Genomic DNA, 17461 nt, shown 5'->3' on the forward strand with positions numbered 1-17461 from the left:
CAGGCTCAATGACACGCACTCATGAACGTTACACACACACTGACATTGACTTCTGTAGTATGGAAAAAAAATTCTATGTAAGTCAGTGGGGTCCATCAATCGTTCGGTTACAGACATTCTTCAAAATATCTTCTTTTCTGTTCAGCAGAAGAAAGAAATTCATACAGGTTTGAACAACTTGAGGGTGAGTAAATGATGACAGAATTTTCATTTTAGGGTGAACTATCCCTTTAACGTTTCTTTGGTCTGAAAAACTACATTTCCCATAATCCTTTAAACCGGAAATAAGATTGAGCACGTGTGCTGTCAGCCAGAGCGTGAGCAGCAGCGTGCAAACAGGAAACTTACAAAAACTGTGTTTTAAACCTGATTAAACAGACAAAGTTAACTGGACCGATTACCTGCGCTTCAAGGTAAGAGTTGAGTGCTGCAGGCGCGTGCTGTATCGATCAGGTGTGTGTTAGAACAGAGTAAAGCACACATCACCGCAAATATAAAGATTTACAGGACAATTAAATGACAGGTTTACATTAGTTTACCTTTTTATTATATTAATTATACTACATTAATATTGTGTGAAGGTTGTAAAGACAGAAGATTGTTCTGTACATGATGTAAATAATGTCCTGTCTGCTGTGTTGTGTACTCTATCTATCTATCTATCTATCTATCTATCTATCTATCATCACTGTTTTCTACAGAACTGCTTTATAGATGAAATTAACTTCATTGAATTACGACTCTATTGTCTGAATTGAACATCATTGATCCTGTTTATTGCTGTCTGTACTGTATAAAGCGGATGTGATGTGTGGTGTGTCAGATATATGTGGTATTATGTGTGTAACTGTGTTTCAGATGACTGGAGCAAAAGACCGAATGAGAGAGAAAAAGATGAAGAATCAGCCGAGGAACGTCACGTACTCCAGCTCAGGTGATCAGAGCTGATGATGACAGAAATCATGTTTATTCTTGTATTGTTTGTGTTCATTAAATAAATGCTCATCTGCAGGTACAGAGAGAGGTCAGGGGTCACAGGTATGCGGCTGGGTCAGAGGTCATCAGGCTGGGGGTCATAGTTACAGTCAAGATCTGCCCAAACACATCACAGGTGATCAAAAACCTTCATCATTATAGAATAGTTCATCCAAACCTTGAGATTTCTGATGTTTAGCAGAATATAAGCATACGGTCACAAATGCAAAGGTCATGGGTTCGATTCCCAGGAAAAACAAGAAGTGATCAAGCGTGTACCTCGAGTCAGTGTATGTCGCCTTGTACAAAAGAATGACATTGTTTATGTTGACGTCTCGCAGGCTCTAACTTCGCTAAAGCCCGCGCCGCTGAAGTCCAGGCCATGCTGAAGGCCGTCAGGAAGCCTGCGGGCAGCTGCCACGTCTTCAACGCTCTGCCGAAGCACATGCGCAGACGAGCCATGAGCCACAACACCAAGAGACTGCCGAGCCGCCTGCGCGAGAGCGCTCAGAGACTGGTACTGCTGACCTTTGACCTACTGACCCGGCAGTCATCGGTCTCACACAATCTGATGCAGAGGTCACAGGTCACTCAGAGTGTGTGTGTGTGTGTGTGTGTGTGTGCAGGCGGAGCGCAGTCAGGGCGCACCAGACAAGGAGAAGAAACCGCTGCCCAAAAGCAGGAGTCGGCGAGCGCGCCGTCGTCACGGAAACCTGCTGCTGGAGTTCAATCGCAGACAGAGGAAGAACAAATGGATGGAGACGCACATCTGGCACACCAAACGCTTCCACATGCTGAAGACCTGGAGCTACTGTCTGCCGCTCAAACCCACGGCCAAGAGCTACAGAGCCAGTTACAGAGCCATGAGCGCTCACGCCCTGCTGCAGGTGTGTGTGTGTGTGTGTGTGTGTGTGTGTGTGTCTCCACAGCATCAGTGTGTGTTTACGTCACAGCATCAGTGTGTGTTTACGTCACAACATCAGTGTGTGTTTACGTCACAGCATCAGTGTGTGTTTACGTCACAGCATCAGTGTGTGTTTACGTCACAGCATCAGTGTGTGTTTACGTCACAACATCAGTGTGTGTTTACGTCACAACATCAGTGTGTGTTTACGTCACAGCATCAGTGTGTGTTTACGTCACAGCATCAGTGTGTGTTTACGTCACAGCATCAGTGTGTGTTTACGTCACAACATCAGTGTGTGTTTACGTCACAACATCAGTGTGTGTTTACGTCACAGCATCAGTGTGTGTTTACGTCACAACATCAGTGTGTGTTTACGTCACAACATCAGTGTGTGTCTCCACAACACTGTCATTTATTCAATCCTTAAAGGTGCATTGTGTAAATTTTAGCAACATCTAGTGGTGAGGTTGTGAACTGCAACTAACGGTGCACACCCCTCCCTTTCGGAGAAGCTATGGTGGCCGTCTGGCTGACATGTCGTCGTCTGAGAGAGCAGAGAGTAGCTTGTGTGAAGCAATGAGGTTTCTTCTTACTTCTAACAAAGAACTGCTTCTAATAAACCAGACGACGACTTCTTTGTGCATATTCAAAGTAGTGACGATGCAAGCTGCCTCTAAAAACATGAAGCGTGCTCTGTAGAGTGTTTGTCCGTTTAGGGCTCCTGTAGAAACATGCCGGCACATAATGGTGACTTGACATGTAAGGGGACACGCGGTGTATGAGATAGAAATGGCGCCTTTGAAGGTAATGAAAACATAACGGTTCATTATGTACCACTGAAAACACATTCTGTCAATAGATCCTCACAAATTTTACACATTGCACCTTTAAAGGAAAACACAGGAAAAAAACATGATTTCCTTCTCTCTCTCTCTTTCTCTCTTTCAGGATTTGTCATATTTCTGCTGCTTGGAGCTTCGAGGATCTGAGGATCAGATACTGAGAGCGCTGGCTCGACTGACCAACAAACAAACAGGTGCGTTTGTGTGTGTGTGTGTGTGTGTGTTTATAGGTTTATCTATGTTAGTGAGGACCAAACGTCTGAAATATTATATCAGCTGACTAGTGAGGACATTTTACTGGTACTCACTGTTTTAAAAAGGCTTATAAATTGGCCAAAACATGCTTTTATTTAAAGGGTTAGTTCACCAAAAAATGAAAATAATGTCATTAATTACTCGCCCTAGTACTTAATGTACTAAAAACACATTTAAATCAGGTCATGTGAGTACAGTGGTTCAATATTAATATTATAAAGCCACGAGAATATTTTTGGTTTCGCCAAAAAAACAAAATAACGACTTATTTAGTGATGGCCGATTTCAAAACACTGCTTCAGGAAGCTTCGGAGCGTTATGAATCTTTTGTGTCGAATCAGCAGTTTGGAGCGCCAAAGTCATGTGATTTCAGCAGTTTGACACGCGATCTGAATCATGATTGGACACAAAAGATTCATAACGCTCCGAAGCTTCCTGTAGCAGTGTTTTGAAATCGGCCATCACTAAATAAGTCGTTATTTTGTTTTTTTGGCGCTCCAAAAATATTCTCGTGGCTTTATAATATTAATATTGAACCACTGTACTCACATGACCTGATTTAAATATGTTTTTAGTACATTAATGGATCTTGAGAGAGGAAATGTCATTGCTGGCTATGCAGGCCTCACTGAGCCATCGGATTTCATCAAAAATATCTTAATTTGTGTTCTGAAGATGAATGAAGGTCTTACGGGTGTGGAACGACATGAGGGCGAGTAATTAATGACATTATTTTCATTTTTGGGTGAACTAACCCTTTAAATCTAGAGTTTTGCACATGTTTAAACATCATTAACCTGATTTAAAATCAATAGAATCCATGCCGTGTCCTCACTAACATACTGAATCAAACATGAGTGTGTGTGTATCGTCTCTGATCTGGTTGTGTTTCACAGGTCCCACGTTTGCAGCGGCGTCGAGTCTCTCGGGTGCGCGTCAGGGCAGCGTCCACCTGTACAGAGCGGATCAGTTTCCTCAAGGCTCTCTGGGTCCGGCTGACTTCCTGTGGCGGCCCCGGGTCCCTGACGCGTCAGACAGACAGCTGTGGATCTGGATCCATCCGGCCCTTAAACAGGTCAAACAGACGTGTCACACGCATGTGTTCACAGCTCATTGTGACGTCAGTGATGTCATGTGTCGATGGCCAAAGATCTGCAAACATCACGACTAGAGCTCATGCTTGACTTTTAAATGACACTTGATACTTTTTCAAGTACATACCTGTCGCTGCAAATCTACATCCGATTATTGAATGATTATTAAATGAAATAATATCCAGACTGTGGCGGGAATTTAACAATTTACGTGACGACGCTTGTTGGTCATGTGACGCTTTGGATGTTTTCACCACTTGTTTTCTTTTCTGTCATGATGAAAGTGGTGTGATCATGTGACAGGACGTGCTGTCGGAGCTGCAGCTGGTGTGTCAGTGTTTTGAGGCTGTGTCCGTCTCTGAGGAGCCTCGTCCCGCCGCGGAGCCGCCCGCAGGGAGGAAGAGGAAGACGGACGAAGGTGACGCCGGGCCTCCCGCCAAAAAGCTGTTGGGTGACGCGACGCGTCCCACCGGAGCCCCGGTGCGCTGGGAGTCCACAGACACGGCCATCACCATCAGGTGACTTCATCTGATGATGTCACATGTTCAATTCACGTTTATTTCTGTAGCGCATGTCGTTAAGCATAAAGTGCGTTTCTAAGACTGTGATCATTCATCATATCCTGTTTAGCGACCTCACCATGGAGATTGTGCGCTATCGTCTGATTGGTCCGCTGGCCCACACGGTGCTCACAGACGCACTCCATCCAGCCAGTGAGGTGAGAGATTTCTGATGACATCACACTCATGCTGATGATGCGTTTTGCTCGTTGACGGCTGACGATTGGCTCTCGTGTCTGTAGGAGGCGTTCGAGCCGTTGAGCAGCGGCGAGGCCGACAGGAGCGTCCATCAGCAGCAGACGGACGTCTTCCGTCTTCTGAGAGGTGAATGAAGACTGATGTCATGTGACACCGTTAGAGGAGGCAGTAAATGTCTGATGGCGTGTGTGTTTTACAGGAGTGTGTTCAACAGCAGAGCTCCCAGCAGGCTGTGTGTTGGGACTGACTGTAGATGATCCCAGACTGACTTTACCTCAGAAACGTGGTAAAACCGTACCTGACCTACAGCAGAGCACAGGTACACATGACAGGAAGTGTGTGTGTGTGTGTGTGTTTGACCCTGAGCTCCGGGAGCCTCTGCGCCTCCATGCAGATGAACCAGGTTCGAATCCTGGCAGGGCCTGAGATTCTCACACACACACACACACCAGACGTGATGATGACTGTGCTGTCGTGTTTCACATGTTAGAGGAGGAGCGTGTGAGAGATCTGACTCTCAGAGGAGTCGCGGCTCACTGCAGTCAGAGTGCGCTGTGGGACGCGTCGCTTCGGGAGCGTGTGACACTCGGCCGACTGTCAGAGCAGGTAACGCAGCAACACTCACACTGACCGTATGAAATGGATCATGTGCTTCACTGCCCTTGGTCCATTTATAATGTGATAATTCAGTTGTCTCCTTAAAGGAGACTATAATGCTCCTTTCACAAGATGTAATATCAAGTGTCTCTGGTGTCTCCAGAATGTGTCTGTGAAGTTTCAGCTCAAAATCCCCCACAGATCATTTATTATAGCTTGTCAAATTTGCCCCTATTTGGGTGTGAGCAAAAACACGCAGTTTTTATGTGCGTCCCTTTAAATGCAAATGAGCTGCTGCTCCCGCCCCCTTTCCAGAAGAGGGCGGAGCTTTAACAGCTCAACAACAACAAAGCTGGAGAATCTCACGCAGCCAAAATGAGGATTGTCAGTAACGGTGTTCAGCCTTACTTTGTTCAAACCGGAGTCGACACTGATGGAGAGACTCAGGAAGAAGTTACAACTTTTAGACGTTTCTGAATGGTTAGTGGATAAATTGATGTAGTTGCTGTGGAGTTGATTCAACTCATCCACTAGCATGTGCCGTCATGTTCATCTTTTGTGTTGAATTGACCCTCGTTTGTGAAGCAGTCCGGCGTAAAATGACGGCATGACAACAACACTCTACTACAACAACTCTTCCTCTTCTCTAAAGCAGCCCAACATGGCCCCGCCCCCTTTGTTGTGTGTTCTCAGGGGCGTGGTTTATGTAAATTTTAGGGTTTGTGATGTCACTAACCTGGGAAGAAGCTTGTTGTAGTCCTTAAAAAGAAAATATCTCCTTTGCATTGAACTTTGAGCGTTGTAACTTTGCAGATGTTGTTTATGATCAAACAGCAACATTACACACTAACTAAAGTTAAAGAAGTCACATCATAATCAACCACCCGTTTAACACATGCTCTTTCAGATACATGATAAAGTCGTGTGTGTGTGTGTGTGTGTGTGTGTGTGTGTGTGTGTGTGTGTGTGTGTGTGTGTGTGTGTGTGTGTGTGTGTGTGTGTGTGTGTGTCAGGAGCTGAACCGCAGGAGGAGCGAGCTGCTGGTTCCAGGTTCCCATCTGTCAGCGGCTCCATCTGGTGTTCCGGTGCTGCTGGTTCATCAGGCGGGTCGTGTGCGCGGAGAGGAGCGTCTGCACTGGGGCTCCGGCTGGGATCTGCTGCTGCCCAAGGGCTGGGGAATGGCATTCTGGGTCCCTCTGGTATGCACTGACACCCTTCATGTTTGTTCTGTCTTCTTCTGACATTGTTCATTTTGATCACATTTCTTATTTTTGTTAGTGGAATCAAGTGTAAAGACCCCAAGAACATTGTAAAATAGAGGTTTTGTACATTGTAAAAAGGGGTCAATCTATCTTCAGTGGCCCAATGGAGGTTCCTCGATCATTGATCACCTCTGTGTATTGGTATTGCATAACATGTATTTATTTATTTTTAAATTGCCCTTATTTTGGTGTTGATCTGTGGTGGAGGAGCCGACAGGAAGCTGACACTAGAGGGCATTGGAAAACCTTCAACAGGGACCTAAAAGAAATTGTGCACATGACACGACTGCTGTGGTTAAACAAAGTAAAATAATAAAACAAACTGGTGGTTTTGCATCACCAATACATAGAGGTAATCACACAATAAAGGAAAAGCAAAAATGGTCAAGCAACCACTTGAGACATGGGCGTTGAAAAAAAATGTGGGTGGGTCGTCCCCCAGAAACCTGCCATTTCCTGTATTCTGGTGCCTTTATAGCCTAAAACAGGTACCACATACCTGGCAAGGTTTCCCAAAAATAAACACAGTAACAAAAGTCTAGTAAGTTGTTTTGAACAAAGGCAGTTAATCCACAGTGAAAGTTATGTGTGACACAAACACTAGATGGCGCAGTGATACCGTGCTGCAGTCTCATGACTCTCAGCTGTGTGTGGCTCACAGTATATTACTGGCATCGAACACATCTCAGCCAATTATAATCAAGAACTGGAAGTGTCCCTTTTTATAACATGTGCTTTTATACTTTAGTCTGTTTACTGTCAGATAACTGTTAGCGTTATTATAACATCATAGTGTAAGTGTAATTCAGTGCTGCAACAAACACTACATGATGCCTTGAAAAGCAACAGGCGAACAAATGATGAACATTCACTAAATTACCAGCTTGTTTAGTGACGGATATGATAAGATGATTTGTTTACGGAGTGCAGCAGGAGTGAGTAGTGAAAACACGCACTGGAGTTTCATTTATTAGGGCATTCCTCAAGTGGAATGGATTTGACTGATGCCGCGACTGACCCGGCAGTGGGTGAGGGTTACACACAAAAATGGTAATTTTAGAACATTTTATATGTTATGATCAGAGATCTCTTAAAGGATTAGTTCACTTCAGAATTAAAATGTCCTGATAATTTACTCTCCTCCATGTCATCCAAGATGTTCATGTCTTTCTTTCTTCAGTGGAAAAGAAATGAAGGTTTTTGATGAAAACATTCCAGGATTTTTCTCCATATAGTGGACTTCACTGGGGTTCAACGGGTTGAAGGTCCAAATGTCAGTTTCAGTGCAGCTTCAAAGAGCTCTACATGATCCCAGACGAGGAATAAGAGTCTCAATCTAGAGAAACCATCGGACATTTTCTAAAAAAAATAAACATTATATTCTTTTTAACCACAAATGCTCGTCTTGCACTGCTCTGTGATGCTCCACGCATGACGTAATCATGTTGGAAAGGAAGGAGGAAGTACCGATCCAGTGTTTACAAAGTGAACATGTAAAGACTAAGTCAAACGCTCTTTACAAAAAAAGGTAAAACAACGATTTCGGATAATTTTGAAGTTGGAGGACAAAATGAGATGGAGTTTTTTTGTGTGACCTTTCCAACTTTCCAAAATTATCAGGAATTTGACTTCTGAAGTGAACGAATCCTTTAATTCAGCTGTCTCCCTTGTTGTTGTGATCAACTGTACAGCGTTACTGATGCGGCACCGTTACGATCACAAGCCCAAAACCAGAGCGCAATGCTGTTATTATATTGAATGAGATTTTGTTTTGCAGTAATTTTGTACATTTCAGTCTTAATCTCTTCACTTTATGCAATAAGCACACTTTTATTTTTGCTGAATGCTGAAGGAAGCTTCTGTTGTAGTTTTTAATATGTGAAATGTTAAAATTGTCCACTAAAATGTTTTGAAATGTAAAAACAAAGTGAAGTTGGTGTGCTTTATAAGTGATCCAAACTCATCTGAACACTGTTTACTGTCGTCCTCCACTCCTGACCAGAACAAATCACAGCCTCCGTCTCAGATCAGGAAGCACTGGTGTTAAATCATGTGATGTCTCATATCAGACGCTCATAATGATCTCCTGTCGTGTGTTTAATGCGTGTTCTGCAGGTGTATCGTGGCGTTCGTGTCGGCGGCCTCCACATGAGTATCAAACACTCCCAGTTCATGGGTCAGCCTCACTTCCCTCACGATTACCCAGACTGCCCTGCAGGAGTGCGCTTCCAGTCCGAGCAGGAGGCGGAGCTTCTAGAAAAGTTCAAAAGGTGGGAGAAATGTTGTTTTATGTGTATTTTTTGCACAATGTCTCCATGATAAATAATTTTCGCTGCTTTCAGACGTCCTCCATCAAAACGCACCAACTACATCAAACACGGTTGCCTGGCGCCGTTCCGTTGCCCCTGGCAACAGCTGACGGAGGAGTGGGAGGAGCTAGTGAATCTGAGTGCGGAGACGGCGAGCGGCAGCGGAGACGGAGTGTCACACTTCACTGTTCTGAGGTCAGTTGCTCGTCCACGCTGAGAAGAGAGAGACAAACTGAGCATGTGCAGACTGAGTCATGTGACGTGTGTTGCAGGAGTCTGAAGGTGTTGCGTCAGCTGTCGGCGTGGTGTCGGCGCGTGTCGCGCAGGAACGCTAACCCTCCGCTGACCCGTGCGGCGGCCGCGGCGCTGCAGCAGGACTGGAGACGGAGTCTGGTGTGGGTGCGTGTGCGTCTGCTGAGTAAAGGCCAGCCGGCGCTGCACGCCGCCGTGTGCGTCCCGACGACCTCTGACCTCCAGCTGCTGCTTAAAGACGGACGGAGCAGCGGCCCGCAGGAGCCCCGACACAAAGACCACCTGAAGAACCTGCGTGAGCACAAGACTGACCCGGAGCGTCCGGCGCGGCTCCTGCGGGGCGTGTGGCCGCAGCCTCTGCCCAGCGTCGTGTCCCACTGCAGCCGGCCGACGCTGGGATGGGTTCAGCAGGGCGACTTCTCTCTGGCCGCCGGCCGCGGCGAGGCGCTGGCCTTCATCAGCGTGACCGGACTGCTGCACTCGCTCCTTCAGCAGCCGCAGGAACAGCGCGGCGTCGTCCTCCTGCGCAACCCCTCGTCTCTGCAGTACCGCTACGCTCAGATCTGCATCGACACATGAAGACTCGGCCTGTCACATGACTGCTCAGCGTGCATGTTTGTGATCTGTGTGATCCGATCGATGCGTGTCAGACTTCCAAGACCGTATGCTGAAACTTTTTTTTCTTTTTTTTTTATTCAGAGAAACTCTTTACATCATCGGAAGTTTGGATTGTTTTTTTTCTGCTGGGATTTGAGAGAGATTTGACTTGCTAAGACATTTAATTTTGTTTAAATACGGAGTTATTAACCAATGATGTTCAATTACACTCCCTCTAGTTTCAGTTAATGTAAATGATGCGTCTTCTAGTACAGTAAAAATAAGTGCAAGTAAAAGTGTTTTACCTTCGTGAGATGGTTTAACAGAGAGAGAGAGAGAGTGTGTGTGTGTGTGTGTGTGCGTGTGTGTGCGTGTGTGTGCGTGTGTGTGCGTGTGTGTGCGTGTGTGTGCGTGTGTGTGCGTGTGTGTGCGTGCGTGTGCGTGCGTGTGCGTGCGTGTGCGTGCGTGTGTGTGCGTGTGTGTGCGTGTGTGTGCGTGTGTGTGCGTGTGTGTGCGTGTGTGTGCGTGTGTGTGCGTGTGTGTGCGTGTGTGTGCGTGTGTGTGCGTGTGTGCGCGTGCGTGTGTGTGCGTGTGTGTGCGTGTGTGTGCGTGCGTGTGCGTGCGTGTGTGTGCGTGTGTGCGCGTGCGTGCGCGTGTGTGTGTCATGTTTTTCCTTCAGGCAAAGTATCAAACTCTGTTGTTTCATGTTACACTAGTTTATTAAAAAATCATAATGCTCCCAAAACACTTAGACAGTTATGCATTCAAAATGAACCCTTTTCTAAACTCAGTTAGACCTTCACACACACACTCTCTCACACACTCTCTCACACGCACACACACACACACACACGCACACACGCACACACACACACACACACGCACTCACACACGCACACACACGCACACACGCACACACACGCACACACACACGCACTCACACACTCTCTCTCTCTCTCTCTCTCTTACACACACTCTCTCTCACACACACACACACTCATCTCTCTCACACACACACACACACACACGCACTCTCACACACTGAGTGTTAGTTCCTCTGTTCCCCCTGCAGGTGGCGCTCTCTCTATGGCTCATCCTGCTGTATTTCGCTGTTGCAGGTTAATTTAGATGCCAGTTTTCCATATTTACTGTCGTCAGACTGCGGCTGCACTTTATCCGTACAACTTTTGCCTGAAACACACAAACACAGTCACTTATAACCGAATCCCTGACGGCTCGATCTCTGGAGCGTAATCAGGCGTTACTGAGAGACAGGGACGTGCACAGGAATTTTGAGGGGCAGTTGCTCTGACCTAAAAAAAAGGGCACCCCCCCCCCCAAAAAAAAAAACAAAACCTCATGGGCTATATGAAGGACTGAGAATAACCGCGGTATAAGCGGAATAATTGACTCCGCTTCGAGTCGTGACCGAATCACGACCTCAGGTGTGCATTATTTTTCTAATAATTCAACGGCCCGTCGTCAATTATTCCTTACTTGAATCACAGCTTAAATAATGTTTTGACATCGACAACCCTTGCATTTTACCTGCGTCTAGTTAGTTTCTTTCGCTTCTCGGGTCGACATTAACACACTGACAAAATTATATTCAGAATTAAAAATATTTTTATACCACTTTTTAATGTGTGATTGTGTAAAGGTTTTCACGAGATACCAACCTTTCGCGAACTTGTTTCCAACACTCGTTCTCATGGAGGCGCGCGCGGTGTGCACGGAGGGGAGGGGCTGCGCGCGCGAGTATGTGAGAGAGACGCGTGAGTGAGAGACGCAGGGAAATGAAATGCAGCTGAACGTTTGCTCTATGAAAGACATTGACAAAGACGAAAACTAAGGACATTTAATCTATAATTTTATTTTATTTTAGTTAGTTTTGCCAAACACACATCACAGTTTTGGTTAGTTATCGTGTTTTGTAATGCCTCGTTTTTATTTTTATTTCAGTTAACGACGTTGTTTTTTCCCACCTAGTTTTCGTTTTTTCGTTCGCTTTCGTTAACGATTATAACCTTACTCACCTTTCCGACAACGTTAAGTCGTCTCTCCCGACAACCGCGACAATCTCCTTCTAGTGCCGCTCATGCAGGCTCAGCTCAGGTGCCGGTCGCGTGCAGCGCTGCAGCCACGTAAACAGAGTTTGCCCTTCCCCTACTGACTTTCACTTTCGGACGGGTGCCCGAATATGGAAGTGAATGAGGCTTTGCGATTTTTTTTATTTTTAAAAAAAATGCCTACGTGAAATTCTGCATCCATTGTACGATTTTTTTATTTATTTTTTTCCACCTCGGAAGGGCAACTTGAGTCGAGAAGGGCATATGGGCAGTTGCCCGGGCAACCTGAGCAACCCCCCTGTGCACGTCCCTGCTGAGAGATACCTGGAATCTGGCCCATGGAAATGAACACGCGGTCCATCTTGATTCTGGGACGAGCTCTTGCGATCAGGAACACTCCAGTAAATGCCAGCAGACACCTGAACGACACACACACACACACCTTCAAGGATTAGTTCACTTTCAAATGAAAATTAGCCCAAGCTTTACTCACCCTCAAGCCATCCTAGGTATACATGACTCTCTTCTTTCTGATGAACATAATCGGAGAAATATTAATAAATATCCTGACGCACATAAGCTTTATAATGGCAGTGAACGGGATCAACGAGTGTGAAGCTGAAGAAAGAGTCTCCATTCATCATAATAAAGACCTTCTGAAGTGAAGCGATGAGTTTGTGTAAGAAAATATCCATATTTAACAAGTTATGAAGTAAAATATCTAGCTTCCGCCAGAGCGCCTTCCGTATTCAACTTACGAAAAACAACTGGCGTCACGTCAGTTATACTTTCACTGCCATTATAAAGCTTAGGTGCATCAGGATATTTATTAATATTTCTGTGATTGTGTTCATCAGAAAGAAGAGAGTCATATACACCTAAGATGGCTTGAGGGAGAGTAAAGCTTGGGCTAATTTTCATTTGAAAGTGAACTAATCCTTTAAACCTCAAATATACCAGATATTGTTATAAATAATAATCTTCAAGAAACACTCACCCGACCACAAACATGATGATGTGTATTATAGATAAACCATAAAATTCTTCATAAAATAAAATGCCTAGAAATACAAATATATTTTGTTAGGCATTTTTGTGTTTCCAGGGAGGAACAAAACCCGTTTAAACACGACTGACCGGCAACGATGGCGCTGGCGGTGAAGAAAACGTAGTTGATGGGCACAATCTCAGTGGCGTCGAACAGCTTCATGGCCTGATTCAGAAACCTGAAAGAGACGAAACAAGATTCTTCAGATTTAATACAGAGAAGCGCACGTGTGTAAATGAAGGGTCGGACGCACTTGATCTGGAAGGCGCAGGACGTGACCATGATGATGAACATGATGTAGAAGATGGGATAGGTCAGCTGCAGGTGACTTCCACGGATCGTCTCCGTGATCATTCCTGAAACGGCCTTCACTGAGATCACCGTCACTGACGCTGAAACAAACATCAGGATAATTATGAAACTAGACACAAATACAAAGTACTTCTATTCTGAATCTGATAAATGATCATATTTTTAAACCAACTTCTGTTGGATCTCAGGCCTCTTTTATTTCCAACTAAAATCTCACAAAACAGATTTACATTTTCTCCATCAGCTGATGGTTGTGAGTGAAGACTTGATTGAATAACCAGTGCTCTTTCTCATCATCTACAGCGAGAGCAGAATCTGTTCTTACCGAGTAACGCCACCAAGATCATCATGATTACGATGTGTTTCACGTTCCTGCACTTATAGAAATACATCAGGACAGCGAAGAGAATCGCTTCAAACAACTGCAGAGAGACAGACAGATGATCATATGAAAGCGGTTTGTGTTTTTGTCACTTTTCTAATGGCTTCTTGTATAACGCGATTGGTCGGATGTGTGCTGTATCTCGACATACTTACAAAGTAAATAAGGAACTGCCAGCTGACCAGCGAACGCTCCACCATATTGGCCGTCACATGAGGGGACGAATGAGGGGCGAAGGTCACCAGACAGTAGGTGCCAATCAGAGCTAAAGCACCTCCTGTGAAAGAAAACAGCTTTATTACAAGAGCTTCAATCTGAGCTTGATGTGTTCATCTTACATTATTGCTGGAATTGACAATGCTGCAAACTCTAACTTCAACATGAGGTGTGAAAGGGAATCTGATCTCACCGAGGATATCTGAAGCTCGTAACGTTTCCTTGAGGAACACCACAGAAATAACAGCACTCGCTGAAAGAGAGAAACAGAACCAACTTTACACGCTTTTAAACACCATTCAAAGAGTAAAATACCTGACAGACTGTGTCGTGATTTACCGATGACAGACACACAGCCGAGAGGAGCGATGAGCGACGCCGGAGCGAATCCATATGCTGCAAAGTTTCCCAGCTCTCCCAAACCCATGAGCAGGATCCCACACCACCACAGACGGCTGGTGTAGTACGGCTTCGTCCCTCGCTGAGACTGACGCATGTGCGTGTATTTCTGCACCAGCAAACAAACACTAAATCACCAGAACACTGAGTGTTTGTTTGTGAGTGTGTGTGTCCATGAGACTGAGATTCACCTGGATATTTAAGGAGATGCTGATGAGAAAGTTTCCACATACTGCAATGCAAATCCCCACGATATAAACCTACGAACACAAACATACAATTTGAACACGCATCGAAACAAATGACCATAATATTCTTCTAAATCATTTAGAATGGATGATGGGCATCCAGGGGACGACCTTTCCTCCTATCTAAAAGAAAGACTCTGTTAATTTAGGCGAGTTCTTCTACATCAGCTCAGATGCAGTGTGGTGTCCCTCAAGGGTCAGTTTTAGGACCCTTGTTATTTTCATTGTACATGCTTCCCCTGAGCTTTACTTTTCAGAAATACAGCATATCTTACCACTGTTATGCAGACGATTCCCAGTTTTATTTCCCAGTCGGTATAGACAAGAATTGTTCTTCAGAGAATGCCTTAAATTGCTTCAGAGATATTAAACATTGGCTGGCAAATAATGTCTTACAATTAAATGAGAGCAAAACCAAAGTCTTGAGTTTAGGTTCCTCTTTGTCTTGCTAACCCGACCCAGTTGCCCAGTTGGATCTGTTGTTGTTGAACGTACAAGATCATGTGAGGAACCTTGGAGTGATTTTTGACTAATCTTTATTTTTCAATAAGCAGATCAGTGCTGTTGTCAAGAGTAGTTTTTACCACCTGAGATCGACTGCTAAAATAAAGCATTTTCTTTACCGTACTGACTGGGAAATTGTGATCCACTCACTTATTTCATCAAGATTAGATTACTGAAACTCATTGTATATTGGTCTGCCCCAAACAGTCAGTCAGGCTGTTAACAGGGTTAAGAAAGAGGGATCACATTTCCCTACACCGGCTCCTGTGAAGTTCAGGGTTGATTTTAAAATTCTCAGGTCTTCTGACCATCTGCTTTTAAAGGCCGTTATAAATCAAAGGGTAACCGCGCTTTTTCTGTGATAGGTCCTAAACTATGGAATATTCTTCCTCTCCATGTGAGGTCATCTTCGTCGCTAGCCGTTTTTAAATCTTCTTTAAAAACATTTATTTTTTCTGTGGCTTTCGGATAGATTGCTGAATAGTTTTTGAAGCTGATAAAATATATGATGTTGTATTTAAATATTTTTATTGTTTTATATTTAATAGTTAATTATTATTATTTTGTCATTTTACTTTTCTTTTTTTTTTTAATCTTGCTTGATCTGTAAAGCACTTTGGGTCATCGTCTGTTGTTTTTAAATGTGCTATAGAAATAAAAGTTGACTTAACTTCCACACTGCAGACAAACTGTAGCAGAGAGACACTGAATTCACAGTTTGAGTTTAATCTCAGATTAGAGGCTTTACTTTGAGTTTAATCTCAGATTAGAGGCTGTTTTAGCTGTAGTTTGAGTTCAATCTCAGATTAGAAGCTTTACTTTGAGTTTAATGTCAGATCAGATGCTGTAGTTTGAGTTCAATCTCAGATTAGAAGCTTTACTTTGAGTTTAATGTCAGATTAGATGCTGTAGTTTGAGTTTAATGTAGGATTAGAGGCTGTAGTTTAAGTTTAATCTCAGATTAGAGGCTTTACTTTGAGTTTAATGTCAGATTAGATGCTGTAGTTTGAGTTTAATGTCAGATTAGAGGCTGTAGTTTGAGTTTAATCTCAAATTAGAAGCTTTACTTTGAGTTTAATGTCAGATTAGATGCTGTAGTTTGAGTTTAATGTCAGATTAGATGCTGTAGTTTGAGTTTAATATAAAATTAGAGGCTGTAGTTTAAATTTAATCTCAGATTAGAGGCTTTACTTTGAGTTTAATGTCAGATCAGATGCTGTAGTTTGAGTTTAATGTCAGATCAGATGCTGTAGTTTGAGTTTAATGTCATATTAGAGGCTGTAATTTGAGTTCAATCTCAAATTAGAAGCTTTACTTTGAGTTTAATGTCAGATTAGATGCTGTAGTTTGGGTTTAATCTCATATTAGAGGCTGTAGTTTAAATTAAATCTCAGATTAGAGGCTTTAGTTTGAGTTCAATCTCAGATTAGAAGCTGTAGTTTGAGTTCAATCTCAAATTAGAAGGTTTACTTTGAGTTTAATGTCAGATTAGATGCTGTAGTTTGGGTTTAATCCCAGATTAGAGGCTGTTTTAACTGTAGTTTGAGTGTAATTTCAGGTTAGATGCTGTAGCCTACACTGTTAATTTTGTACCTCCATCCTGGATCTTCACTTGTAGTTCCCACAAGGCATGTAAAGAGAGTGGATAACCACATTCACAAACACACTGTACAAGTGAAAAGAACAACAGACACAACTTCAACACAACTGTGCGCATGTTCATCTCTCTGACGCAGCTGTTCAGAGCTCTGTGATCAGAGGAGCGTATATACAGAATTACACGTATCATATCTCATACATGACGCATAACCATGAATCTGTCTGAGACAAAAAAACAACAAAAAAAAGTGAAATCCCTTACAGAGAATCAAAACTGCTGAAAAAAGCCATGTAACAAATACTTTTGACTTCCATAGAGAAAACATTTAGAAAGACAAATCATCAGAAGAAATGTAATATAGCCTATATGTAAAGCTGAGTAAACAACCTGACATCAAAAATTAACAGTATTTGACAATAAGCAACCGCTCAACAGGCCATATAACTAACAAGACTAACAAGGCTCAGTCCACACTTATTATTAAAAATAAAAGCAGTTATGAGTAGAAATACATACGGTTTCTCGGGTACAGGAACAAGAGGCAGTGCTGGGACTTTCTGTGTGTGTGTGTGTGTGTGTGTGTGTGTGTGTGTGTGTGTGTGTGTGTTCATGCTTACAGGACTCTTTGTGCAGGGCAGGACAATAGTGTTCTGTGAGTGAGTGTGAGTTGCAGGCGGTCAGTGCTGTGCTGGACGGACAGTAGATCTATTATCTTACATTACAGCACATTCTTGCATGCTAACACACTGAGAATGTGTGTTTAAATGTGGGATTGTAAAGTTTAGAGTAACAGAAGTGGCATTTGAAACAAAAAATGGCCAACATTACAACATTA

The 17461-nt window shown here is 43.7% G+C and overlaps 2 protein-coding genes across 2 annotated transcripts; one reads left to right on the forward strand and one right to left on the reverse strand.

The window, feature by feature from the left end:
* The first annotated feature begins 295 nt into the window (after positions 1-295).
* On the forward strand, positions 296-10144 carry pop1 (POP1 homolog, ribonuclease P/MRP subunit). The gene is given in 15 exon segments (XM_048153632.1): positions 296-413; positions 859-934; positions 1013-1111; positions 1317-1492; positions 1602-1862; positions 2831-2918; positions 3876-4054; positions 4377-4591; positions 4704-4957; positions 5031-5150; positions 5322-5437; positions 6442-6627; positions 8806-8960; positions 9033-9194; positions 9272-10144. Coding segments are annotated over 14 exon segments (2646 nt in total). The 5' UTR covers positions 296-413; the 3' UTR covers positions 9831-10144.
* A 648-nt stretch (positions 10145-10792) lies between these two features.
* Positions 10793-17208, reverse strand: LOC125243578 (NIPA-like protein 2). The gene is made up of 12 exons (XM_048153331.1): positions 17143-17208; positions 16620-16692; positions 14466-14534; positions 14215-14383; positions 14069-14128; positions 13815-13936; positions 13603-13699; positions 13219-13357; positions 13055-13143; positions 12915-12978; positions 12242-12336; positions 10793-11039 (listed from the first exon to the last, which is right to left on the reverse strand). Exons 2-12 carry the CDS (start codon positions 16623-16625, stop codon positions 10933-10935), a joined length of 1017 nt encoding a protein of 338 aa, XP_048009288.1. The 5' UTR covers positions 16626-16692; positions 17143-17208; the 3' UTR covers positions 10793-10932.
* Between the last annotated feature and the right edge of the window lie 253 nt (positions 17209-17461).

This window comes from Megalobrama amblycephala, linkage group LG13 (assembly GCF_018812025.1).
Source record: "Megalobrama amblycephala isolate DHTTF-2021 linkage group LG13, ASM1881202v1, whole genome shotgun sequence".
Lineage (NCBI taxonomy): Eukaryota > Metazoa > Chordata > Actinopteri > Cypriniformes > Xenocyprididae > Megalobrama > Megalobrama amblycephala.